Source organism: Falco peregrinus, chromosome 1, assembly GCF_023634155.1.
Source record: "Falco peregrinus isolate bFalPer1 chromosome 1, bFalPer1.pri, whole genome shotgun sequence".
Classification (NCBI taxonomy): domain Eukaryota; kingdom Metazoa; phylum Chordata; class Aves; order Falconiformes; family Falconidae; genus Falco; species Falco peregrinus.
This window is the reverse complement of record NC_073721.1, coordinates 50,023,298-50,048,923: the sequence shown is the minus strand read 5'-3', so window position 1 is coordinate 50,048,923 and position 25,626 is coordinate 50,023,298. Positions and strand designations below refer to the sequence as shown.

The 25,626-nt window shown below is 47.3% G+C and overlaps 3 protein-coding genes across 15 annotated transcripts in view; 2 read left to right on the top strand and 1 right to left on the bottom strand.

The window, feature by feature from the left end:
- The window catches only part of PRRC2B (proline rich coiled-coil 2B), a 53,181-nt gene extending 48,142 nt beyond the window's left edge, over window positions 1-5,039 (top strand). For 9 of the 13 annotated variants that reach the window (XM_055791028.1, XM_055791078.1, XM_055791689.1 and 6 more), the window contains one exon: window positions 173-5,039. In XM_055791028.1, the coding sequence (XP_055647003.1) occupies window positions 173-316 (144 nt within the window). In that variant the 3' untranslated portion in view covers window positions 317-5,039. The remainder of the gene's footprint in view (window positions 1-172) is intronic. The other 4 variants (XM_055791326.1, XM_055791592.1, XM_055791374.1 and 1 more) reach the window with 1 other exon arrangement.
- Window positions 5,040-5,636: 597 nt separating this feature from the next.
- Window positions 5,637-19,508, top strand: POMT1 (protein O-mannosyltransferase 1). The gene is made up of 21 exons (XM_055802684.1): window positions 5,637-6,284; window positions 6,483-6,804; window positions 6,892-7,036; window positions 7,331-7,437; window positions 8,046-8,096; window positions 8,449-8,595; window positions 9,387-9,498; window positions 10,246-10,311; window positions 10,871-10,964; window positions 11,417-11,572; window positions 12,175-12,305; window positions 12,558-12,653; window positions 13,981-14,073; window positions 15,046-15,142; window positions 15,234-15,326; window positions 15,854-15,974; window positions 16,256-16,353; window positions 16,856-16,969; window positions 17,459-17,585; window positions 18,239-18,416; window positions 18,642-19,508. The coding sequence occupies exons 3-21, from the start codon at window positions 6,915-6,917 to the stop codon at window positions 18,814-18,816; spliced, it is 2,178 nt and encodes a 725-aa protein (XP_055658659.1). The 5' UTR covers window positions 5,637-6,284; window positions 6,483-6,804; window positions 6,892-6,914; the 3' UTR covers window positions 18,817-19,508.
- Window positions 19,509-20,582: 1,074 nt separating this feature from the next.
- On the bottom strand, window positions 20,583-25,527 carry UCK1 (uridine-cytidine kinase 1). Its single transcript, XM_055802674.1, has 7 exons — window positions 25,371-25,527; window positions 24,822-24,981; window positions 24,051-24,147; window positions 23,811-23,953; window positions 23,613-23,707; window positions 22,498-22,546; window positions 20,583-22,119 (listed from the first exon to the last, which is right to left on the bottom strand). Exons 1-7 carry the CDS (start codon window positions 25,455-25,457, stop codon window positions 21,932-21,934), a joined length of 819 nt encoding a protein of 272 aa, XP_055658649.1. The 5' UTR covers window positions 25,458-25,527; the 3' UTR covers window positions 20,583-21,931.
- Between the last annotated feature and the right edge of the window lie 99 nt (window positions 25,528-25,626).

The following is a 25,626-nucleotide window of genomic DNA, read 5'->3' as shown; positions in this document are numbered from 1 at the left end:
ATTGCCAGACAAGTGAGACACTTTGAGGTCCTTACATGTGAGGTGTTTCAGGACAGCAAAGGGTGACACAATATACAAAATACATGAATGTTGTAGCAAATCTGATGCCTGGCATGAATGATGCTCGCCTAGAGGTCTCTGTGCTAGCTAATGCTTTGGTTTTGTATGTCAGCAGGCAAAGCAGCGGGTGGATGAAAATAAAGCCAATCTGGGAGCAGTAAAGCTGCAAGAAACAGCCTCCGCAAACCAGATGAAGCCAGTGCGCACGGGAGCGATCAAACCTCAGGCAGTCAAAGTGGAGGAAAGCAAGGCCTAGGAGCACCTCTGATGCCCAGCTGGTCCTGCTGCCTGAGAGACCCTGCAGCTTAGACTGGACCCCACTGGATCTCCTGAAAATCTCACCAGATCTACTCCCCACCCCACGTTGACTGACTACAGCAAAATCATCCAAGCCCCTCTCCCAACAAAGCAGTTTGAAACAGTGGATATGACATTGACCTGCTTGCTTTAAAACAAACCAACCATGTGACTTCTAAGTGGCTTGAGCCATTTTTTTTTTCCCCCCATGCCCCATCCACAGGTAGCTGTGATTGCTCACTTGGCAAAGCCCATCCTTCTCCTTCCCTACTTCTGTCTCAGCAGAGTGGCAACTGGGGGAGAGGGGTTAGTTTGAGGTTTTTCATTTTAAAGGCAGCTGAGGTTTTTACAAAAAAGCTATATCTTTGTTTATAGTAGAACTTTTCTATGTTCTCTCATTTTCTTCCCCCCTTCTTTCTGCTTTCCTCATTCCTTCCAGAAGAGAATTCCCTTCAGCTAAAATTATATTCTGACAAATCTCTGCTTAGTTTTATATACAGTTCTGTGCTACGTTGAGAGTTATATGACTCTTCTAAATTGAGTTTGTTTGGGTATATATTCCCCAGATGATTCAGCCTTTCAGATTATGTGATTAAAAAAAATAACAGGACAGTTACAGCATTCATTAATTTTCAGTATTTTTGTTTTAAGCTAGAAGCAGTGCTTGCGTTAGAAGTAAATGTGTACTAAATATAGTAGATCAGTGCATTAATCTTGAAACTTGCACCACTTTAATTGTAGCTTTGGGGTGCCTTGTGCACAACAAAATACGACATTTTCGTTTTAAGGAAAAAAAAAAAAAAGCCCACCAAATTTTGTTGCAAGCTCATCTGAATCTAGTTTGGGGTTTTTTTGTGAGTTTGGGATTTTTCGGTGACTGCCAAACACACAACAAAATGTAAATCATAGATTTACAAAATGTAAAAATCTGTTGGAAAAAAAATCTCACCGCACATGGGTCAGAAGAGTTGGTTAGAGCCAACGGGTCTGTATGGACTACATTTTGTAGTTGTGATGCTCTCTTATGCTCCCTACCTTGGCTACTCCAGTTCTTCATGTCTCCTGAGACTTGTTCTATATTGTGTTCATCACTTGGAGCTGCTCTCCCAAGCTTTGCTCTTCTCCCTTTTCCCCTGAGTCTTGCTTTCCGTTCCTCTAGCTCATGGCCTTTTGTAAAATTTGCGTAGAAATGCATTGCTAAGGGAGCCCCCCTGCAAAGCAGCCATTTTAGCACACTTGGAACCTCCCGTTTTGTGTTGGAAGCGCATGGTTATAGAGGCAGTTTGGAATCATCCTTTTGCTCTCCTTCCCCAGATGAACAGCAAAGGGTTCTTTACTTTCGATGCAGTTGCGCATAGCGTGTATGCAGTATCGTCACCTCACTCTTCCTCCCCAGTACTTGATCTCTAAAGGAAGGTCCTAGTGGGAGAGGGTTGAGTTTTATTTCTTCGGCTGTTTGGTTTTGGGGGTGTGTGTGTGCGTGCGTGCGCGTGTATGTAGATTTTTAGGATGGACTTACAAGTTTGTGAAAGTGCTTGGAGTCCTTCAGCTGGCGATAGTCTGAAGTAAACTACTTTCAGCTAACTTGGTTTGTGTTGTTTAGCTCTTTCAAAATGTAAAGTAGGCTGGTCACTTTGAAGTGAAGGAAAGAAAACCTTTTTGTAGGAGATGCTAGCTTGCTAACTGGCCGTGCCGTCTGCCTCTGCTAGGTGGCAGCAAGTAGTTTGGTGATGGTTCCAAAGATGATACTTTGAACAAAGAATGTATTTGGGAAGGGAATCTGAAAGGTGCTCTTGTTTCTTCGTTTGCTTCCTGCCCCGCCCCGTCCCCCCCATTTCTGGGAAAGATCCCTCATAACTTTCTAGGGACGCGTTTTAAGTTTTAAGCTAGGTATAAATAAGAATTTTATACAGTAGCTTTAAAGAGCTTAGAAACCTAAACTAACTTAGACATAGTGATGTCCCCTCTCCACAGGTGTCCCCATTGACAATGGCAGAGAACCCAAAGGGAAAGGGATAGGATGGTACTTTAAGAAAAATAAAAGCTCTTTCTTTCCTCATGTTTTATGGATTATAACTTCAGAGCAGAGTGTGCCAGCATCTCTCTAGTGTCCTCCTTAAAGTACAGGGTTTGAGATTTAGTGACAAATATTTCCCCAGCCTTCAGACATCTCCCAGACCTGCATCCTCATCTGCTAGTCCTGCTCCCAACATTTTCCAAAGATTGCTCCACCAGTAAGTCACCTCACCCCCCTTTCTATTTTCTTCCTTGGAATACCATGAACAACAGAATTGTCTGGTTTTTTTGTTTGTTTTTTTTTTAATTATCCTTCTGCCCAGCTGGCCCTAGCTAATAGCAGCCCAGAATCTTTAATGGCTAAAGAGACTTATCCGAGCCCCCTCTTCTCATCTCTTTCCTACCCTAGACACACTACTTAAGCTTTACAAAGACACTAACCTCTTTCCTCCCACCTATATGACTTTAAAATGGTCAAATTGTTGGAGAAACTGGGTTATTGCTAGATACAAGTTATTGCAGTCCCTCTGGTGTAAATGCCATCAGAAGTACAACACTTCCTGTTGAAAAAGGTCACCCTTCTTTCTCTTTTAACCCTTCCATTCCTTCCCCCAACAGAATAAAACACTAGAATTTATTTATACGTATTTGATGTTGTAGGTCTAGGTGAAAAAGTAATTGTTTCACGGCTCTATTTATATATTATGTCTGAATTATTCTGTGCAGGAAAGGCCAAGAAATGCATGTGAGCTTCATTCCATTCCTCACCTTTGCGTGACTGTCAGCTGCAGTTGGCAAGACTCTCTTTCACTTAACAGAGTTTTGTGTGATGGAAAGCAGTTTCAGAGCCCAGATTTCTATGGTGCAATATCCTTCTTCTCTGGCATATGTTTTTGTTTGTTTGTTTAAAGCTAGTACAAGGTTAGTGCAGTCTGTGGTGCTCTTGAGTCAAAAGGAAAGCCTCTGATCCTCAAGGTGCAGAAACGCCAGGGGTGCTGGTACGCTGATACAAAAAGTCAGCTTGGGGAAGAGGAGAACGGAGACATATAGAATGTGGGTATGGTTTATAGGGGGATACTTCTGCTTGCTGTCTCCACTGCTGAAGGGCCAGGCCCTGATGATTTAGTCCTTTGCAGGTTGCTTTTGCTTTGACTGGAAATCAGCTACCAAATTGCAGGCTCCTTCTGCTAGGAAAGGTGCAGTGTGCAGTGGGAGGGAGAGGTGGAATCCATATTTTCAGCAACAATGGGTGAAGCAGAAATATTCAGAGGCTGACTTCACTGCTTTTTGTTCAGCTGAAGGTCTGAAGCACATGCGTAATCGGTTCTCTTGTACGCAGTGATTCACGGCCTAGCAGCTGCATTCAGTGCTGCTTTCCTCTCTGGTTCAGCCTACTTTTAGCTCTTGATTAAAAAAAAAATGAAAATTAGGAAAAAGAAAATTAGGGAAGGAAAAAGAAGAAGAAGAAAAAAAAAAAGTGCTCCAGTATATTTTTAAATGACGAGCGAAAGCAGCACAGTCACCAGTGCAACAGGTATTATTGTTGATCTTCCATAATTCGCTCCTGGCTCTGCCACGTGACAGCTGTACAGTCGTCGGTAACTCTGAATGTGTTTGCAGCCCATTGAACTCCCATACGTGTTTGTGTTCATGCAGAGGCACTCCATTTAACAGTTTCCTTGCAAGAATGCTGCAAAGCTACAAGCTGCCCTGTGGTTCCTGTGTATTTATAGATATATATTAAAAAACGAGCCTAGCATTTTTGCTATGTCTCACCTTTTGGCAGGCTACTATATTCACTTTCAAGCAAGCATCACTGCATGCCAAGATCTTGTTCTGTTGCATTTTGTTAACCTTCTGTTTTGCTTGTGGCTGGTTAAGCACAGGTTAATTCCTTGTAGCGTGGGTTATTTTCCAAGTACAGCAGCCCAGTTTCCTTGTGAGAAAGCTGCATTCGTGAATACAAATCACTTTACAAGAGGCATCAGGGTACTTAGTTGTGGCCCATCGACAGAAAAAGGTGCATTTTGCCGAAGCAGCGGAACTGCTGTCTGAACAGACTGCAGCTGTCCAACTACTATTTTGTTGTTGTTTATTTTAATCCAAAGACCACCAGATTTTCCTAGTGGCCACAGACACCCCCTGGGGTTGAATGGCTTGTCCTGGCTCCTCAAGAGGGCCCTGCCCGTTCCCCTGGGAATCACAGCAGCAGCAGTGAGGCGCTCAGCTCACCCTTTAGCATGTCTCAAGGCGTTGTCCTTCGCTGGAATCCTTCCTCTGGTTCTGTATGAATTGCATTTGTTGTTTCTCAAGGGGATATTGTGCTCCTTAAAGCTTTTAACCTCATGACCTGTATAGTAAAATTTTTTTTGGCCTTTCCTCTCTTTGTCTTTTCATGTAGACCAGATATTTGAAAGGGCAGACGATGGATAATTGTGTAACGTGCAACCTGTTTATATTTTTTGGAAACTTTTACTTGGACCGGAACTCGAATTACGGAATCACCAGGCCAGTTGCGGCACACTCTTATTGCCCTTTTTCCTCGTTTCAGTACCTATTGTTTCTCCTTTCAAATATGTGATTGTATTAGCTCTTTCCATATGAAAGAATTCTCCTTATTTAAATAAAAAAAAAAAAAAAATAAAGCAGGTTATGCTTTTCTCAAATTTCCGTGTCCCTGGCCTGCTTCTTTTGGTCGAAGACTTACGGGGTTTGTTGGGGGGTGGGGTGGGTTGTCAGGGACGGGAGTGGGCCGGTGCGCGGCCATGACGGGGACGCGGCGGCTGGCACCGGGGCTGTGGGGGCCGCCATGGCGCCCGTTGCCGTGGTAACGCGGCGGCGCTCTTCCCTTTCCCCGCCCCCGCGGCGCTGCGTGCAGCTGACGCCACATCCGGCGGCGCGGCGCGCGGATGGTCCCGCCCACCCCCGGTGAGCAGGGGGGGTTCCATCTCCTCAGGGCCCGAGGATCCCGCGGCCTCCCGTGGGGCACGGTGGGGCCGGGGGTCCCGCGCCCCCCTCACCTCCGTAAGGCTCCAAAGGGTTGGGGCGAGGCCTGGGGGCAGGGTTAGTGGGGGCTAACCCACTAACTGCCTCCCACCCCCACCCCCCCCGCGAGGCTCAAGGCCGGGGTACGCGGCCTGGTGGGGGGTGGCTGGTGGCCCCACTGCCCCCATAAACCTCGGGGAGGTGGGGTCCTGGGGGCGGGTTAGTGGTGCGGTGCCGCCCCAAAAATCGCTCGGGGGGGGGGGGGGGGGGCACAGGGTGGCTGGTGGGTCCTGCTGACCCTGCAAGTGTCAAGGGTGAGGCCTGGGCGTGGCGTCAGTGGTCCTGCTGCCCCCCCCCCGGAGCTCAAAAGGGGGAAAAAGGCTGGGGGTCAGTTGTCCTGCTGCTCCCCCGGAGCTCAAAAGGGGGAACAAGGCTGGGGGTGGGGTTAGTGGTCCTACACCCCCCTCATAAGGCTCACAGAACGAGATGCAGAGCGTGGTAGAGGGCTTAATGGTTTGTTGAGGAGGTGTATGCAATCTGGTGGGGGGTGCTGCAGCACTCCTGCCCCAGGGTTCAGGAGCTGCCTGTGCTGCAGGGAGAAGCAAGGTCCTTTCCATCAGGGTACGGGGTCCCATGGCACCCATCAAGGGTGCTCTTTGGGGTCCCAGGGCTTGCGAGGTGATGGCCTGGCTCCTGGGTCCTGCACCTGGGGCAGTGGTGTGGCGTCCTCAGTGCTGGTGGAGAGTACAGCTTGGCAAGGGGTTTCTTAAAAGGTCTTCCACCCAGCGCTCTTGTTTTGTAGGTAGTGAGAAACAAGGACGGTGGCACCGTGCTTGATGGTGGCGATGTGCTCGCTTCTTGCTTTGTTCTGCCGTGATCAAAGCTAAGCAGATGGATTTATTCTAGTAATTTTCAGTTGTATTGAGGTGAGAATGTACAGCGCTGCTCCCCCTAGGCTGTGCTAGAGCCCTACAGCACCTGCATCCATGCTCCAATAGCCAGCTTTTTAAGACAGGATGTTTGCAAGTTCTGACACACCCCTGCCCCCCCCCCCCCCCCCCCCCCAAGAAATATGTTCATTTTGCCAGGAAGTAACACTTCTTCTGTTTTTTGTTTTTTTTAAGCTACCTGAGCAGCCTGGTGCCTGAGCATGTGGTTTGCCTATCACTAACATCACAATTTGGGCTGGGAGGTTTGCTTTGTGCAAAGCAGAATATAGGCTTGAATGAAGCTATTGTGTTTCTGCAGAGCCAGTGTAAGAATAAGCAGAGTTTCTAGCTTACTATTGATGGCAGAGAACCATACGCATGTAGAAGCAGGGCAGATGAAAAGTTATGTGTGTTATTTAATAACTTCATTTTTATAGTTATTCCTGTAGGTACAGCAGAAAACACATAAATGTGGAAAGCAAGAGAACTTTGGAAGATCAGTTACTGTGAGCTGCTAGTAAGTGGTGCTTGCTTTTTGTCAAATGATCTTCAGCTAGCTTTGAGTGGAAGGGTGACTGTTGCTGTTCTCTGTTTGCTCTTGAAGGTTTGGACAGACCTTTTGACAGGATGTTGGGATTTCTCAAGAAGCCGATTGTGGTTACTGCAGAGATAAATATGAACCTCATAGCATTGACTGTGATGGGATTACTAAGCCGTCTTTGGGGGCTTTCCTATCCAAGGGCTGTAGTGTGAGTAGAATAGTTTATTTTCTACTTGAATGACACAGACTTTTGTTTTTTAAACATTTGTGGGCAGGAATGCAGGAGTGGGAGTGTAGAGCTTGCCTGATGTCAGCCTTTGTAAATACAGTGATAGTGTTTCCCTAATAGATACTCCTGAGGGAAGGCAAAGGGGCAAGGCCACCGTGCTGCACTGTATCCTTTGCTTTCTGCCAACAAAACAGTGTTTTCTTTCTTAGTATCCCTGTAGCCTGCAGGATATTTCCCATTAGATTTGATATATTACTGCCTCTTGTGTTTCAGTTTTGATGAAGTTTATTATGGCCAGTTCGTTTCACTCTACATGAAGAGGATCTTCTTTGTGGATGACAGCGGCCCGCCTTTTGGCCATATGCTGCTAGCTTTGGGAGGTAGGGCAGCTCCTGAAATTGAGAAGTGTCTGTTGCCTGTTCCTGTGGAAGAGAGGAGTGCTGATTAGAAACGAGTTTTCAGATCCTGTTACTGGGGAAAAGCACGGGACAGATGAGAGACTCTGATGTGGCGAGAATTAGGATTTCTCTTACTTAGTACTGTTAGGGGTCTATTGCATGAGTACTGGGAAAGTGATGAAGCCACGTATCCATTACCTCACTGTTAGCCAGTCCTTTGGATAAAGAGAAATGTAAGGTGAGAACTGCCAGTGACTAGAAATAGTAGGCAACAAGCAGACTTTCAGGCCTGAGTTCCTTTCTGTAGCTGAGATATACCCAACATAGAAGTGTCTGTACGGGAAGGAAAGATTAAATATATGTGTAATTTTGTCACTGAGAATCTGTTTTTCCCAATTTATATTCTTCGTGCCTCTGCACATTGTTAAGCTCTGCTGTGGGCAAAACAGTATGAAGGAGACCCTTTTGGGAAAGTGGGCTTTCATGCATGGGAAAGCTGTGTGTTTGGGAAATGGTTCTGGGACCAATTTAGCACCAGTTTTTATACTTGTTTTGAGACTGGAAATTCTGAATTGTTGTTTATGTTGTAGGTTACTTAGGAGGATTTGATGGAAATTTTTTATGGAACAGGATTGGAGCTGGTAAGAGCTGATTTTGACTTTCTCGTTGCTTTCAGAAAATAAGCAGTATTTCAGCGGCTGACGGATTCTTTTTGCTTGACTAGTGGAAATAACACTTTATCTGACACTTTCACTTCTCCTCTTAAATTCCTGTGCAGGTCTCTAACAGAAGTTTAAGGCAGTATGATTCTGTAGCACAGATTTTTTAAATCAGTTAAAACAGTTTAAGCAGTACAAGATGGACAATAAATTAGGAAGAGCAGGAGTTAGATTCAGTAACTTGTTGTAATGAGGTAAGGAGTTCTGTATTGATCCGTCTTCTCTGCAATTAATAGTTTCCAAATTTGTGCATCACTGTTGTCTCCTATTTCAGAATACAGCATGAATGTTCCTGTTTGGTCCTTGCGACTCCTGCCAGCACTGGCTGGTGCTCTCTGTGTGCCTTTAGCATACCAGATTTTGGTAGAACTGCAGTTCTCCCACTGTGCTGCACTTGGAGCTGCTCTTCTGATTCTCTTGGGTAAGATTATTCTCCTGGGCCTCATTCTTCATACAGGGGATGTAGAAAACCACTTTTCTTGCATCGAAGGAGACACGTACTCTCTTCCTCAGAGCTTTACAGGATGAGTTACAACATACTGGTTTTAACAGCAAGGATGACCCTACTTACAGTCAGAGCTCATCAAATTTCTTCATCTCCAAACTGCAGCAAACCAGTCTGTGTCCTTAGCACGATTTGACACTGTTCTGGTGTGTATAACTCAGCCTGTTTTCTCTGAGGTTCTGCTGGCAGCTGCCTGAAAGGGAAAGAACCTCTCAAACAGCCCTTTAGCAGCCTGGTAAGAGAAAGCTCTCCTAGCTACCAGCTGCTCTGATTCTGGCTCAGGGAATCCTGCACAAAGCAGCTCATTGCAGCTCCCTTTCTTCAAGATTTGTCATCATGCTCATTGCCTGCTGAGGTCACTGCCTTGGCTCTCTTTACCTTGAGAAGCACCTCTCTGGGTTTCCCAGCATTGATTTTCTTTGCCTTTGTAGGCAAGCACAGCACCTTTATCTGCCTCCTGACAGATTTTACTGCTTTCCCACCTCTTTGTCATTGGAGACAGTTATGGCCATGTACTTTGCTCCTGACGGAAGATTTTTGTCCCTTTAAACCCAACACCTCCCTATTACAGGCAGTAAGATTGCAAATGAATTGGCTGTCCTTAAAGGGGCAGGTCCTTCTGTTGGATAATAACGCAGTTATCTGAGGTAGCACTTGCCTATACATAAGTTTCTCTAATTTTATGTCTGTCTCTCTTTTTCCAACAGAGAACTCTTTGATCACTCAGTCAAGGTTCATGCTGCTGGAATCAATATTGATTTTTTTTATCCTACTGGCAGTTTTGTCCTACCTGAAGTTCTACAATTTGCAAAGGCACAGGTAAAACTGGATTGTCTCCCAGTCTTTTGGATATTATTGTGGTGACTTTTATTTTGTCACATACTCTGTTGGGTTTTTTTGTAAGTCACTTCACCATTCTGCAGCTTACTTCATCTGTCTGTAAAATGTGATGCTTTGACCTCTCATATGGCTACACCAGAAGTTTTCTTTTCTTAGCAGTGTTAAAGGCTGTTTTAACTGGCAGCAAGGTTGTCTTTTCTTATTTTACAATAAAAATAAAATCCTGTGGGAGCACTCCTTTGCCCACCCAGATCTTTTTATTGAAAGGTTTCCTTCTGTGCACAGAAACAGTGATGATAACTGGTCACTTAATGCTCCTTTGTTACTGTTTACAGGCACTGAATTTAGAGATCTCTGTCACTTTTCTTGTGACTTCACATGCTCTCTGATCCTTGCAGAGGATCAAAGTAATCTTTGTAAAGTAAAATGATCTTTAAACTGAGCCCAGCAAGTGATTTAATACATTTCTTTTATCTGTGGTATCAGAAGGCAGGTAGTGTCCAGGTTTGCTTTTCAGGATACAGAGAAATACATTTAGCAGCACCCTGTAGGTCGGGGCTGAGAGCTGGTGGCATGGTAGGTTTGGAATGAGGTACTCTGATACTCTGAGTAAAATAAGGAGTAGCGGAATCCTGCAAGATTTTTGCAAGTTAAATTACCTGAATTCAGGACCCTAAGAAGGTGCCCAGATCTCACCATAAGATCTTTTCCTTTGTCCTTTTTAAGTTTCTTCTCTGGAAGCTGGTGGTTTTGGCTTCTGTTGACTGGAGTAGCTTGTTCTTGTGCAGTTGGGTAAGTGATGATGTCTTACTTTGGTTCGGAAAGCTGACTTTCCTGCCTGCCATCTGAGGTGTCAGTGGGGCTTTGGATTTTGAAGACTGATTCTTGGTGCTATTCTGAGCAGACTTTTTAATGAATTGATTTGTTTCTGTAGAGGGGATGTAAATTCACAGTGGACAATACCAGGCATTAGAGGGTACTGTCCTGGGAAGAAGAAAAGGCGTTTCTCAGAGATGGCTTTATGTTACAGATTTGCATCTGCATTTCATCCCTCCCTCCTAGTTACCTCAAGCTTCAGTAAGTCTGAATTTAGGGACTCAGTGCTTTGTCACCTGCCACTTTGTTATCGAGAAGATTCTTTGTCACTGCAGTTATTTAATGTAATTGCCAAACAAGTGATACCTTCTGGTGTCAAAGCCTTGAGGCTTATTTATGTTGTACCAAACCAGTCATGGATCTAAGTCCTTGAACTGTAATGCATCCATTCAAGAGAAAGTTCAAATGTTTTTTCTTGTATCAGGTAATTGTGCAGTTTTTAACCACGTTTATTTTTTATGCACTTTCTTCTCAGAGTGAAATATATGGGCCTGTTTACCTATATACTGCTCTTGGCCATTGCAGGACTCCACTTCTGGCACATGATAGGAGACCAGAACTTGTCAAATGTAGGTAGTGTAACATGCAAAATACATCATGTGTAAATTTCCAGGACAGGAGCGAGCCAGGACCCTTGCAAGCCCACAGATAACAATGCTGACAGTAGCTAGTTTTTGTACTGATATTCCTCACTATAGCCTGCAAACCGTCCTGTCATAGAACAGTTTCCCAGCTCAGCTGCTGGGGAAAATGGAGTTAAGTTTAAGAAAAACGTATGTATGTGACTGGCTTTTCTGTTCCTATCCATGTCTTGGTGATTTGTGGCTCAAAGTGTATGCTGTTTCACATACCTCCGGCTAACTCCAGTTCAAATCTTCCATGGAAGTTATCCAGCTGTCCAGGAAGTCATAACTGAATGAGGGTGGTTGGGGAAACTTAAAAAAGACAAACAAAACAAGCCAAGTGCACTGGTATTTTTAATAGCTGGAGCATGAAACCAGTGAGTTCTCTGTTTTTCTAGGTTTCCTTGATGTGGCATTTTCTAGCTAGGGGACTGGCCCTCATCGTCATCCCAGTGTCAATGTACCTGTCCTTCTTCTATGTTCACTTGACTTTGCTGTATCGCTCTGGGCCTCATGACCAGATTATGACAAGTGCTTTCCAAGCCAGCTTAGAGGTAAAGGAAGTGTGGTCATGAAACTAATCCGTTAGGGGAGAAGAGGGTGAGATCTGTCTTGTGTTCACTATTAGAAGAAAGGTGTGCCAGCTTGTTCCTTTGATTCTGCATATTCGTTCCTTTTATGACATTTAACTACTGCTGTAGTACTGCTTTAAAATGAAATAATAATGACTGAAATCCTAATAACACAGGAAAAGCTTTTCCTAGTGAGCCAAGAGCAATATATTCATTCTTCTGCTGAAGATTTGTCCCTTCATACAGGAAACTTAAAGAAGTACATACAGGACTAAACTCCCAAGCGATTCTGTCGTATACTACAGGACGATAGTATGATTATCTGTAGAAGAGTGCTTAGCCTGTCTTCTAGAACAGCATGGCTGTAAGGATATTGCCTAAGTCCCTGTAGTCTTTCAGGCATTGTTGTATTTACTGTCTCATGGGCGTGGTGCTGCAAGACTTGATTTTTGTAGATACAACCAATCGAGAAGCCATCGGGCTGAGATACTGCTATGGTAGTGACAGGTGACTCTTAATAGAATTTAGATAGCCTCTGGGTTGTTTCTTCTTCTTTCCACTTAACCTATCGTTACATTTCTCAGGGTGGGCTGGCTCGAATCACTCAGGGTCAGCCCTTAGAGGTGGCCTACGGCTCTCAGATTACTCTGCGGAACGTGTTGGGCAAGCCCATGCAGTGTTGGCTCCATTCTCACACGAATACTTACCCCATCAGGTGAGGAATTGGGTTGGCTCTGTATTGTTAGGGTAAAAGTATGCTCTGGTTCTTCACCTGCCAGTCCAGGTGTCTCGGTTTGGTTGCTGGCAATCTCTTCATTAAATGTTCTTAGCACACTGCAGACGCACAGATTCTCTGTGCTCTGCAGGAACGGAGCCGGTGATCTGGTGCTGGTTTGTATTGCTGTGACTGTTGAGCACAGAAATGTGTTGTTGTACATCCGTGGCATTTTTTCAACCTTCTGTATAGGTACGAGAATGGCCGAGGTAGTTCCCATCAACAGCAGGTGACCTGCTACCCCTTCAAGGATGTGAACAACTGGTGGATTGTCAAAGATCCTGGAATGTGAGTATGCAAGAGATTTAAATGCCGAGTTGCTGTAAGCATAGTTTCTATGCTTCCAAAACATAAGCAGGGCATAGTTTGGATTCGACGACTATTCTCTGCTAATGGGCATAGGGGCTGTGTGTGATCCTGAGCAACTAACTTCAGCTGCAGGGTCAGTAAGGGCAGCTCTTTGCACAGTCCTCCTCAATATGGTAAAAGCATTACTGAGTGCTCAAAAATTCTGTCTGAACTGCTCCTGCTGGAATGGGGGTTGGGCTGGCCACAAGGGGAAATTTAAAGACTCACGAGGCCGGTGGGAATTCTTCAGGTGCTTTGCATGCAAGGGAACTTCTGCTTTTTGAAACGTGTGAGCCTTGGCATTAGAGCACCTTGATGAGTTTTATCAAACTTGAATGAGGCTCAGAAGAGAATAGAAATCACTTTTGCAGAAGGGGTATTTCTTTGTATTTAAAGTGTGGGATGAGCTTTAGAACCTGCCTCATCGGGAGGGATTCCAAATGGGTGCCTGTGCCTGGGAGGCCTGGTTTGTGCTCAAGTGTTTTGCCATTGTAACTGTTAGTGGAGAGCAGGACTCTTTGTTCGTGTAGTTTTGCCAGTAAAAGCCCTTGTGCTTTTGTAGGTTTCTTACGTTGCTTTGGGAACTGCATAAAGTCCTGCCAGAAGGTCTGTGTGCCATTATAAATCATACCTGCACTGGGAAGGTTTGTACCTAGTGCAAGCTTTTCAGGCAGGGACTCTACAGAAACCCAGTATCTTCTTAAAATTCTTCAAACCGAAGACTCCTGGCTTTTACGTCCTTCTATAGAACAGCAAAATGCAGGCAGCAGTTAGGTGAACCGCAGCATTCCCCCTTGCCAAAGCATGTGTTAGCCCTGTCCAGAAGCAAGATCAGAGTTTGTTCTTCATGGTGGAGATAGCCATTGATTGATCTCTCTTATAATTCTGCCAAAAGTGACATCGGTCGCAGTACAAATGTCTGCCAGAGCCTGCTGAAGCACTTACTCATTTCACAGAAGCCACCAAACAGCTGTGTGGTGGGACTAACCTGAACTTGCTCCTGACTGACCTGGATTCAGACCAGTGACCTAATGGCTGGGGCGTCAGTATCCCATTACTTCTAAGTCATTCTGCCCTTAACTCACCTTTGCCTTGATGAGCTTTGTTTCCATTCTGGTACAGTCTATAGATTGCTTTAATTTCTCATCTTACTGCCTAAATGTCTGTCCCTGCCTGCAGATTCTTGACCTAACAGTTTGGTCATGACAAGGTTGCATTATATATAAAGAAGAATGTAACCACTTCCTCTTGGGTATCGCTCCACCAGGCAGCAGCTGGTGGTGAGTAACCCACCCCGTCCCGTCAGGCACGGAGACATCGTGCAGCTGGTCCATGGCATTACAACTCGGTACCTCAACACGTAAGTCCTTTCCTTGTGCTCTGCTCATTCTGGGTCGCTGTCTCTCAGAATAACTATTCAGGGGTTGAAGCACAGTGACCCTTGCATTTAGATATACTATAACCTGCCTGTTATTCATGGATTCTTAAAATGGTAGAGCTAGCAGGGACCTCCTGTGGTTCATTCTGTAAGCCATCCCTGTGGCCCAGAGAAAGGATGCTGTATGCTTATTTATTTTTTGCAGTTGACCTGGCAGTGGGATTTGATACCAATCACAAACTGTTCAGTGGCTGCTAGCTGTTTCTGGTCTTCTCTACTAGTCCCTTTAGAGGGGCTAGTGGTGGTTTCACCCACATTCACAACTCATTATTTCATTCTACAGATTCCTAAATAAGTAGTCCCCTTCATCCTTGCCCCTTCACTGCCTCCGTTCCAGGCAGGTGCCGGTCTTTAGTATTCTGTGTGACTGTTAACCCAAAGTCAACTCAACTGTTGATGGCTTACTCCTGCATGAAGGATGTGCTCTGGAAGTTAGGAAGATGTGTTGGAGAATCCTGTGTGCTGTGGCTGACGGCCACGGATTCTTGCCCGTTTTGCAAAGACTGCTTCCCAACGCGAGTCTGCGTGTACTTGAATATCACTCAGATTAGGAAGAGGGTTGTTCTGAGCTTGGGTTTTTGCTATGCCCCTTCCAAACCTAATTTGTTCATTATTGGAAACCCCAATGAACAGCGGCTCTGTTTGTCACAATCGGTGCTTGTTCCTCAGCCTGGCATAGCAGGCATCTGTGTTGGCTTCCTCTGAGCCTGTTCCTGGCAGCTCTTGGTAGTGGGCAGTGTTCTCTTTCAGAGTAAACAGTGTAATCTGTATAAATGAATTACTTTTTGCTTTATTACTGAATCTGGTCTAAGCCAGTTCAATACCTTTATGGGTTCGCTTTTTATATGAATTTGGGCAGTGGTGTTGGAGGATCTTACTTTACTTGTCTTCTAGGCATGATGTTGCTGCCCCTCTTAGCCCCCACTCCCAAGAAGTTTCCTGCTATATTGATTATAACATCTCCATGCCAGCCCAAAACCTCTGGAGAGTGGTGAGTGGTCAAAGGGAAGGGAGGAGCTCCTCATGTTCCAGCAAAAACAGCTGAGACAACATGAGAACTAAAAGACATCTTTCTGTTGTAGGAAATTGTAAATCGAGAGTCTGACACAGACGTGTGGAAGACAATTCTGTCCGAAGTGAGGTTTGTTCACGTGAATACCTCTGCAGTACTAAAGGCAAGTGGATTTGTGTTTATTTGCCTGTAGCTTTTGCTCCATGCCGTTCTCGTAATCTCATAAACTTCAGATCTCTCTGCTCCCAAATACCTAAAGTGCTAAAACAAATAACCAAGTAAGCAAACAAAGGGAAACAATAAACTTGTTTAACGTGACGAAAGAGCAGCATGTGTTTCGGGTAGCCATACTCATACTGCATTCCTTTTCAGCATGCAGAGCTGTCCTGCTTCTCAGGCGGCTGTGACCACTGTACATAACTGGGGCTTAAATACTGCCTCCGAAATCGATGCTGAGTCTGTGCGTAGTATGTGACAGCAGCTGGAATAGTTAAGGACCTCTTCACAGAGTTAGCCAGAATCACTGACTTTCTGGCTGTAGCATTTGTTGAGCCAGTACTGTGTGGTGACTCTTCACATGCTTTCTAGCTGTCCCTTGCTGTCATCTACCGCTCAGGCAGGCCCCGGGAACTTCTGTCCTGAAGCTGCAATGGGCAGGACTGTAAGTTTACAGTCGTCTTTGACTTTCAGCTCAGTGGAGCATCTTTACCTGAGTGGGGATACCGGCAGCTGGAGGTGGTTGGAGAGAAGCTGTCCAAAGGCTACCACCAGAGCATGGTGTGGAATGTGGAGGAGCACAGATATGGGAAAAGTATGTCTCAGCCGTGTTCTCAAAGCACATTTCTGTGACTGGGGGACGCTTCATGTTGATGGGAAGGTGGTATCGTGTGTATGTGTGTTCAGCAGGGTTTGGCTCAGTCGTGATGACACAATCCTTACAAATCCCCTTAGAGCGCTCTTGCAGTTGGACTGTGTATTGGAGAAGGGCTCCCCAAAGTGTGAGGAGCCAGGGGTATATTATATGTGCTCTCCCCTTTTCTAGCTTTTCTGCCTCTTAGGTCGTTATTTCTGAGCTGTGCTGTCTTCTTCCAGGCCAAGAGCAAAAAGAGAGGGAAGTGGAACTCCACTCTCCCACGCAGATGGACATAAGTAAAAACCTAAGCTTCATGGCAAAGTTCACGGAACTGCAGGTGAGTGACTTGTTATTCCCTTCATCTTTCCTTCTGCTACAGAGCAGGAACTTGAGCATTTCTGCAGACCCTGAGCCTGAGGATTCATTGTTTATTCCTTACTGATGGAGTAGTTTAGTTTGATTTCCTCAGTGAAAAGAAGTATTTCTGAATGATTCACTTAGAGACCTGTGCTACTCAGTAACCAATACCCAAGTGATTGTGTAAAAACAGAGGGGGGGCGGGGGGAAGGTCAGTTGGGCTCCCAGAGGCCATCTGAAACTGAACTGTAATGTGGTGTTTGTGCAGTCGTAGTGTTGATGCCCTTTACAAACACTGTAGAAATTCACCAAGTGCATTATATAAGAACAAAATAAAACAATTGTATCGATCGGTATCCAGTATGAGATGTGCAAAATCTCCACTCCCAGGTTAGAAACTTAACATCTTACATCGGCAGCTGGCCACCCATGCCTCTCTCACGGTTCCAATTCTGAAAGCCTTCTGTTTACCCTTTTTCCAGTGGAAAATACTCACGTTAAAAAATGAAGACACAGAACATAAGTACAGCTCCTCTGCTCTCGACTGGATCACAATGGACACGAATATTGCCTACTGGCTCCACCCGACCTCTGGTGTAAGTACAAGAAGTAGAAGTAAACGTGAACCTGCTGAAGAAAGCAGCCTTCAGATGTGAGCTCCGTGAGTGTGAGTGAGAGCAGGGCTGCAGTTCCAGCTAAGGAGCTGCTCCAGGGTGGACTTTTCCTGTATTAAAAATGTATTTTCCCTGAGGGTTGAGGCATTTTTTTGGCATGAGATACAGCTTTGACAGTTTAATTAAATCATGTCGTCTTGTACTTTTTTTTGTAAAGGGAAATTGCATTTTAATAGTTTCCATTATTGATTCTGTTTAGAAGATGAGTTCATCTCCAATAGCATCTTTTAAATGACTTACATTACAAAAGGGCTTTAAAGCAGCAAAGTTTATCAGCTAGCTTTGTTCAGGTTACTAGCCAGGCGCATTCTGACATTTCATTTAGCAAGTACATGTAGGTAATACTTAAATTTACCTAAAAGAACGACAGCGTGTTCCTGCTTCTGGCTTAGACCCTCTACTCTCCTTCAGGCCCAGATCCACCTCCTTGGGAATGTTGTCACCTGGGCTTCAGCCAACATTGCTGCTGTGGTCTACATGTGCCTGTCCCTGTGGTACTTGATACGACGAAGGAGAAAGGTTTACGACATTCCCGAAGGTCTGATTTCATTGTGTGTCTATGTATGTGTTGAGGTGGGGGTTTGGTTGCTTGTTCTGGTACACCTTAATGGCCCCAAACCCCATTTCTGCACTATGTGCTTGGCTATGCTAGCACTTTTTCCTGCCCCCAACCCTGTCATTTTTATTGAGGACACACAAACATCTAGAGTAACCCATGAAGAGACTGATGATGGTTATCGCAGTATGACCATCACCTCATGAGCCAATATAGTAACCAGCATAATATTTGAGTCATTCCCTGGATGTAAGAAATATCCAGGCCTCAGATGTGGATTCTGCTGAGCCCTTTTGTGATGATTTAAAAGAGGTGGATGCTGGCTGTGGGGGAGGGGTTTATTTTTGATGTGTTTGTTCCAACTGAGGTACCAGCTCCTCTGTGTGGCCGGGCAGTTTTACGCTGACCTTTCTGGGAGCACATTTTCTTGTCATGCTGTGAAGCTTGGTGGGCACTTCATAAAAGCTGACAAAATGTCACCATTTCCCTCAGCTGAATGTGGTTAAGTTAAAGGTTGTATTAGCAGAAACTGTGGAGAGGGGCCGGGGGGAACGCCAAACCATGACAGTATGCAACCTCTTAGAGACTTTCAGTTACCAGGGACTGTGCTTTGAGATCTAGCCTGTCTCCTGCAGGTGCGTGGCAGCTCTGGGTGTCCGCCGGGGGGATCTGTGTTGGAGGCTGGGCTGTGAATTACCTGCCCTTCTTCCTGATGGAGAAAACACTTTTCCTGTACCACTACCTGCCTGCCCTCACATTCCAGATTCTCCTGATTCCCATCGTATTACAGCACCTTGGCGATCATCTCTGCAGGTATCTGGTTTTAAGAGATAGATAGACAAGGAAAGTGACACTGTTCTTTCCCCCAGGGTTGTCACCTTGGCAAGCCGCTGCAGGGAAAGCAGTGATTTTTTCCCAGCAGCAGCCACACTTTGTCCTTTGCCTTCAAAGACGACAGGCATATGTAAGCCTTCCTTTTGGATGAAGTGTTTGGCCAGCCTTGATGTAACTTTACTGCTCTTTTCCTCTCTCATCCAGATCTTTGCTTCTCAAGAGCATGTTCAGTGCATCGATCGTAGCCTGGTTCTCTTCGGTTTATTTTGTCTATTGCACGTTCAGCCCTGTGACCTACGGGGAGCCCTCGCTGTCCGTTACTGAACTCAAGGACTTGCGCTGGAAGGACAGCTGGAACATCCTTATCCGAAAACACTAACAATTACCGTCTTCTTACAGGCAAAAGGAAACGCCTTTTATGCAAAGCCAAGAATTTATTGTTAGTATAAGTGAAATCCTAACAATCTGATCAAATAATTGATAGCAGGCCGGATCTAATTATTACAGGAAAAGAAAATAAACAAATACTGTTACATAAAAGCTCTCAACAGTAATATAGCTGTTTGGAACACAATTCCGAGTTTCTACCCCTCCTACATTCGCCCTTCCACTGCCCCTTGGGGTCCGATGGTTGCTGACTTCAGCCACCAGCATCCCAGGTCCTTTGCTGGGAAGAGCACGTGGCAAGGGTTCCTTCTTCCTCTTTCCTGGGGGTACAATCTTGATGGTTTCTTCCTTCTTGCACCACATTGCACTTAGGGCTGGTTTATATGTTTTCTAGCACCTTGGTTTGCAGTTCAGCATTAACAAGTTACTATAAATGGAAACTCTCCAACATATCAGATACTTCTTTGTTACTCCTAAAAACTGGGCTTTCCCAGCTGGCTACAAAGCTTACAGATCTTTTAACTAACAGTAACTGGCTCTGTAGTCTTCGGCATCATCCCATGGCTGTATCTCGCCACTGCCAATGCTCTGCTATCATCTCTGTTTCATTACAGCATTAAGCTAAGTTTATAAATAGTTCATTCCACATAGAATAAATGACTTGTTACGATTATCTATGTATAATCATTTGGCGTAAGTGTAATTTTTATGAAGCTAAGCAGAAGTGAAACATATAGACATTAAAAAACTGCTGTTACAGCTAAACAACTTAAAACAAAGCTCCAGGCAGGCCAAGAAGTCAGCCAAAGCCAGAAGAATCCTTTGGCCTTGCAGCATTCCCAGGAAGCCCGTGGCCTGTTAGGAGCAATGGCAGTATGGTACGTACTGGGCGGCAGGAGTTGCACCTCAGATCCCATAGAAGAGCAGTTCTGAGCAAGGCAGAACTGCTCCCGCTGACAAGGAAACCTGCTCTAACTGGTACTCATGGGTTCAGGGTAAAAACCCATCGTAACTCAGCCCATGGCCTGGCCTGCACCAGCAGAGGAAGTCGGAGAGCAGGAGAAGGTGCAAGTGAAGGACGGGGATTGCTCAGCAGAGACTTTCTTATAGCTCTGTACAGATACTCAACAAAGGTTGTAGTACCTATGCCACATTTGATGATTTTTCCCCACATGGCTACAGCAGCAGAACCTTGCAGTGCAGCTCAAGCTGACCCAGAACAGCAGTCACAGACAGACAAGGGTGCTTTGTACTGCAGTGTTCCTTACTGCTGTAACAAATGCTATTCAAGGCTGCTTTGCGCTCCCCCCACCCCCAGAGGAAGGTATGATCAACCACCACAGCCATTCAAAGTAGGTTTTAGTGACTATTTTGCTCCTACTTGAATCCAGCCCGATAGCTAATGCTTCGGTGCAGTAGCTCATACTCTAAGTCTGTCCCCTGAGCTAAACAGCACTCAGCAGCAGTTAGGAAATGAACTGGTTTCTCCTTGGCATTACAGAAGTGTGCCACTGAACCGTGGTGACTGCCAACAGAATACAAACCTTTACCCATTTCCAGTGTTGAAAAGACGATAGGAATGAAAGTGCAGACTGCATTATTAAAGTTTTTCTCTAAAGCTTCAGCTGTTACAGAGCTGAAGCTATCAATTCTGTGTTAAGGGGAGAAAGAACTCCAGAAGTGTTCCTTCCTGTACCTCTGTGCTGGTGTAGTGCAAATAACGAATAGCCTTTATATAAAATGGGCATTTCTGATCACTGTTTGTTCATTAGTTTATTAGCCAAAGTAACATACCCACAACCATCACAGCCCGACCCTGGTTTGAGAAAACTGGCAAATATGAAAAAGTTCCTCTTAATAGTATTTCCCCACCCACCCTCATTCTTAAAACAGACCGTAGAGTCCAGACTCAAGAAGGTTATCACAAGGACATTCTCAAAGACCCAACTGGCACTTCATTTCAGAATTTTTTTTCTAGAAGCTTCATGTTGCTGCAGTATCACTTATCTGGAGTAAACTGGGATGTCACTGTTTATACTTCCAGCCTCTGATCTGCTCTTTTTAGAAAGCCAGACATTCTTGAGTTTAAACTGCCCAAGTGCAAGGGGAACGCTGTGACCCTGTCTGAGGGTAGAAGCACACCCAGACAGCCGTTTGTGCCATCAGGAGGGTCTCCCGATTCACAGCTTTCCCCCTTGCTGGTCTTACCACCCAGCTCTGGAAGCGGACAGATCCCGCCCAGCAGAATCTGCAACCAGCAGGACAGAAATGCCCTAAAAGCCACTAATACTGACAAGGTCAGGTTTCTCTTTCCATGAGCAACTCAATCCAGCTGGAGCTCACACATTCAGTCACTGTGGTAAAGGAGACTTATTTGGGTACAAAAAAATAATCATACAGCGTAGCAAGGTTCGAGAGCTTGGAAAGGAACAAGTTAGGAGCCCAAATCACACAACTTCCTGAGCCTGTTCCCTGATGAACTGCAAGTTCCCATTTGTCACAGACATCCCTGTCTCCTCTCTGTCTCGGGAGAGATTCCTGCCCCCACGTGCTGCTACAGGCTAGAAAGGATGGCCAGCAGGAGAGCACTGCCAGCACTCGAGGTGCCAACAAGGTGGAGAAAAGTAAGGACTGCACCTGCTTGTTAAAATTAACAGGGTGCGAGCTAGTCTTGGACAGAGAGACTGGTTCTCCTTTTGGACATTTTCCAGGTTTTTTCACAGGTAATTTTCCTGCAAAGGAAAATCATCACTGGGGAAAGGGGGTGTATCCTGCTAATCACCTGGTGGCGTTTAATTTTCAGGGGAGACTTCGGCATTAGATCCCATTTTGAAAATGAAAAAAAGGCAAGTAGCACTGCCTTAACCACTTCATCAAGTGATGTAATAACTCCAGACATGGCAGGGAGAGCAGGGAGGGGGTTTGGAGGGGAGAGGGCAGCAGGCCAACTCCTTCCCCTCCCCTCTGTGAGAAGTTTCACACCAGCATCCCCTCCGCTGCTAGTATGACTCAAAGGGCACTTCACCAACCGTTCTGTTGAAGTCCTTCCCCAAAGTTGTCCTCAGCGGTGGTCTGGCCCAGAGGCCACTCCCCGAGATGCTGGCAGGTTAGTGCGGCCGGCTGCTGGACTCCAGGTGGGAGCGTTTGCTGGCCGCTAGCACGCTGCTGCTCTCCGTTTGCTCAGGGAATGGGCGCTTGTAGGTCCGACCGTGTCCGTTCACCGCCCCTCGCTGCCACTTGCAGATATCTCCGTTTAGGATGTCTTGAATGTGCTGCACTATAAGGTTTATAGCAACTGTGGAGAGGAACGGGAAATAACAGGACATGAAGAAATTCTTGGCTGAGCTATCTACAAGATGCGGAGCGTCCAGCCCTGTTCAACTCGGGTTTTAACAACAAGCCCTTAAATGAAACAATGCCCACCCTCCGCAGTGAGGTCAGACCTCACAGAAACCAGCGACTGCAACACCAGCTTTAACAGCGGCGTCCTGCTCTGCACTCCAGTCCCACGTCCGCTTTCCAGCCCGGCATCTTGGCCAGGCTCTGAGCAGCTCCCTGCCCTCCAGCAAAACCCCTTCCCTTAGGAGCCGGCAAACACGGGCAGCGGCCCCCTGCCCCGCCCCAAGGGTGGTCTCCCCAGAGGAACGGGACTGAGAACCAAACTCCCTTTTACCCATGTTGTCAACGCCTCGGGGGATGATCACATCTGCGTACTTCTTTGTCTGCAAAACAGAAACGGCAGGAAGGCTGTTAACGGGAAGGTCAGCTTTACCCTAGGAAGAAGCTCCCAAACACCAGACAGCTGGGGCAGACAGAGGGGTTCTGTGCTCCGGGGCTGCAAGTTAAAGCTCTCAGTCACGGTAACACCTAAATGAATTGAGAAGTCACACAGGCTGACGTGCACTGGATTTAAGGTCAGGGGTTGTTCTTACTGTCCCTGTGCAGTGAATCACCAGGCAGAAGCAGCAGGTCAAGTGTGGAGTACTCGCTTTCACACTTCTGAGGAGTCTGCTGCCTTCAAACGGGTCGCCTGCTTCAAGGCTGAGGTCTATTTGCTAAGAGCTGGTTCTAGTCAGCATTTCACAAGCCGTTGCTAAATCTCTGCCCAAAGCCAAGGTTCTCAGTGTGCATGTGAAATTCCTTCTTCCTGCCTGTGATGACATTTTATTGATCTCTACCACCACAGAGCCCCTGCTTCACCCCTTCACACACACGCTTACAAAGAGGCTGGCAAATCTGGCATTTCTAATGAGTACTTTTACAATCCCAGAATTGCTTTGATCTAGAGCAAGAGGCGCCTGAACCAGCCTTTTCCATCTTATTTAACCCACGTACAGGATTTTGTTCTCAAAGGGCTTTTTTACAACTTGATTTGACTACATGAGCACCTAAATTGACCCTGCGTTGTATGATGTAGCAAGCAGATGCTGTAACGGTCTGCTGCAGGTTTTTGCCTGCGTTCCCTGTTGAGGGACAGCCTGTGGAAACCAAACCCTTCTTTCTGCCTGCAGGACTTCAGAATAAACGCAGAGTGGGAGTGTTTCAGTCAAAGGGGCCTGAGCTAAAACAGCCACGGCAGCCAGCAGGGAGAAAACCGTGCGCCGCCTCTAGGGACTTCCACGGCGTTTTGCAAGCAGAAGGGACCAACCCTTCCAGTTCCTAAAACAGCTTGTAATGGCAATATCAAAGCCACCACTGCTGCAGCTACTGTTTGGCTAATCCCCAGGCGACCCTACTCCTTCTCTCCCCCCAAAAAACCACAGATCAAATCAGTGAAACGTTCAGTACCGGTAAGCAGAACTCCTCAAAGGCAGGCTTGACAAACATGGTGTACTGGGTGAGGATCTGCTCAAGGTCCCGCCCGCGTTTCATATCTCGCAGCACTGGAATGGGAAGATAAAACCCGTGAGTCTTACCACATGGCCGAGGATGGATAAGGAGCAGGAGCAGGAGCAGGCTGACGCTGCCGTGACGGCTGAGCACTACCTCTGCGCGACAGCCGGACGTCAGAATCTGTATCAACAAAGAGCCGCAGATGGAACATGTCCCGAATGTCTTGGTTGTAGAAAACCAGGATCCCCTCAAAGAGGACAACATCGGCAGGATAGACCACCGTCGTCTCTGCCAGCCTGCCAGGAAACAACACCCAGAGGACATTGAAATGGGTCTCGCACCACAGCAGGGATGGCCACATGTGCAACAAGACCGCACAAACCTGAAACCTACCTAGAATGCGTGACGAAGTCGTACGTGGGCACCTCAACCGTTTTGCCCTCAACAATATTTTTCAGGGTTGTGTGCATCAAATCGTTATCAAAAGCATCTGCAAGAGGAAGAGTTTCAGATACTGCTATATATCAAATGTGCTGCTCGAATTTTCTAGACCTGAAGGAAAAACTCCCTGTCCGGTGTTACACCAGGAAAAAAAGGACTCGTGCCTTGTCCTTCCCTAGCAGCAGTGATCCAGCACTCCCCACCCAAGGGATAATCGCTGTGCTTGGTTCCAGAGAGACGGAAGGCAGAATTTGCCACTTACAAATTAAGCACCCAAATGTGAACCCCGTAATTGTATAATTTTTCCAAACCACTTGGTAATTGTATAATTTTGGGCAACTCTTCTAGTCTGTTAGGTAAGAGTAATTTAGAAAACCTCAGGCAACCTTAATCCTTGTCATCACCCACCCTGACAGCCTACAGCAGGCACCGGCCCTTAGCCAAGGGTGGATCGTTGTCCCGTCCGCACCCGCAGCAGCGCCCCGAGCCCGGGGTGCCGGGGGGTTTGGGGAGCGCTGCGCTTTATTACGGAGCCTCCCGGCACTGGTGCCGTGCCAGCTGGGATGCTCCCCAGCTCTGCAGCATCCCCCTGCCCAGGCGCCCCAGGACGGCGGCGGGCAAAGGAGCGTTCGTGTTGTCCAACACTTCTGCTTTTCTCCAGGCCCCTCGGGTGACCCCGGCTGCCGGCCGGGCCCCGTTACGGCGGGGGGCAGCGGGGCTCACCCGGGTGGTCGAAGTTGTACTGGCCCTTCAGCGCCTTGGCCTTCTGCTCGGGCGTCAGCACCTTGTAGAATCGGTCCTGGCTGAGGATCAGCACCTGCCGCTGCCGCTGCTCCACCTCGTTCTGCCCCAGCAGCTCCATGATCTTCTCGCAGACGGTGGACTGGGGGGATGAGGGGGGGGCAGTGAGGGCACCGGGGGGGAGGGGGCAAGGGCGCCGGGCGGGGGGGACACGACGACGAGGGCGGGGGGGGGGACGACGGTGGCGAGGGCACCGCGGGGGGAGTGATGAGGGCACCGGGGGGGGCGGGGGGGAGGGCGATGAGGGCACCGGGAGGGGGGTGGGGGGGAGGACACTGGGGGAGAGCGATAAGGGCAGCGGAGAGGGGGGACAGACGGTACGGGGCGCGGGGCGAGGGCACCGGGGGGGCGGTGGGGGACCCGAGGGCACCGGGGGACAGCTGAAGGCACGGGGGGGACCGAGGGCGCGGGGGTCCCGGGCCCGGCCTCTCCCCGGGGGCCCGCCGGCCCCGGCCGCCCCCCCGGGCTCACCTTGCCGCTGGCGGTGCCGCCGCTGACGCCGATGAGGAAGGGTTTGGGGTGCGGCCGCTCGGGCTCGGGGCCGCCGGCGGAGGCCATGGCGGGGCGCGGGGCGCTGCCGCGGGGGCTGCCGGGAGCTGTAGTCCGGGGCGGGGCGCGGATGGGCGGGCCCGGGGGCGGGGCCACGTGCGCTGAGCGCGGGTGGGCGGTGCAGCCCCGCGGGGCCGGGGCGCCGCGCACGCTCCGGTGGGCGGCCGTGCCCCGCTAT

Coding starts and splice junctions, on each gene's coding strand:
- POMT1 (XM_055802684.1), top strand. CDS start 6,915: ATGTTGGGATTTCTCAAGAAGCCGATTGTGGTTACTGCAGAGATAAAT. Junction 12,654..13,980: donor ATTGTCAAAGATCCTGGAAT/GTGAGTATGCAA, acceptor TCGCTCCACCAG/GCAGCAGCTGGTGGTGAGTA. Junction 14,074..15,045: donor ACAACTCGGTACCTCAACAC/GTAAGTCCTTTC, acceptor CTTGTCTTCTAG/GCATGATGTTGCTGCCCCTC.
- UCK1 (XM_055802674.1), bottom strand. CDS start 25,457: ATGGCCTCCGCCGGCGGCCCCGAGCCCGAGCGGCCGCACCCCAAACCC. Junction 24,982..25,370: donor GCGGCACCGCCAGCGGCAAG/GTGAGCCCGGGG, acceptor TCATCCCCCCAG/TCCACCGTCTGCGAGAAGAT. Junction 22,547..23,612: donor TTGAGGAGTTCTGCTTACCG/GTACTGAACGTT, acceptor TCTGTTTTGCAG/ACAAAGAAGTACGCAGATGT.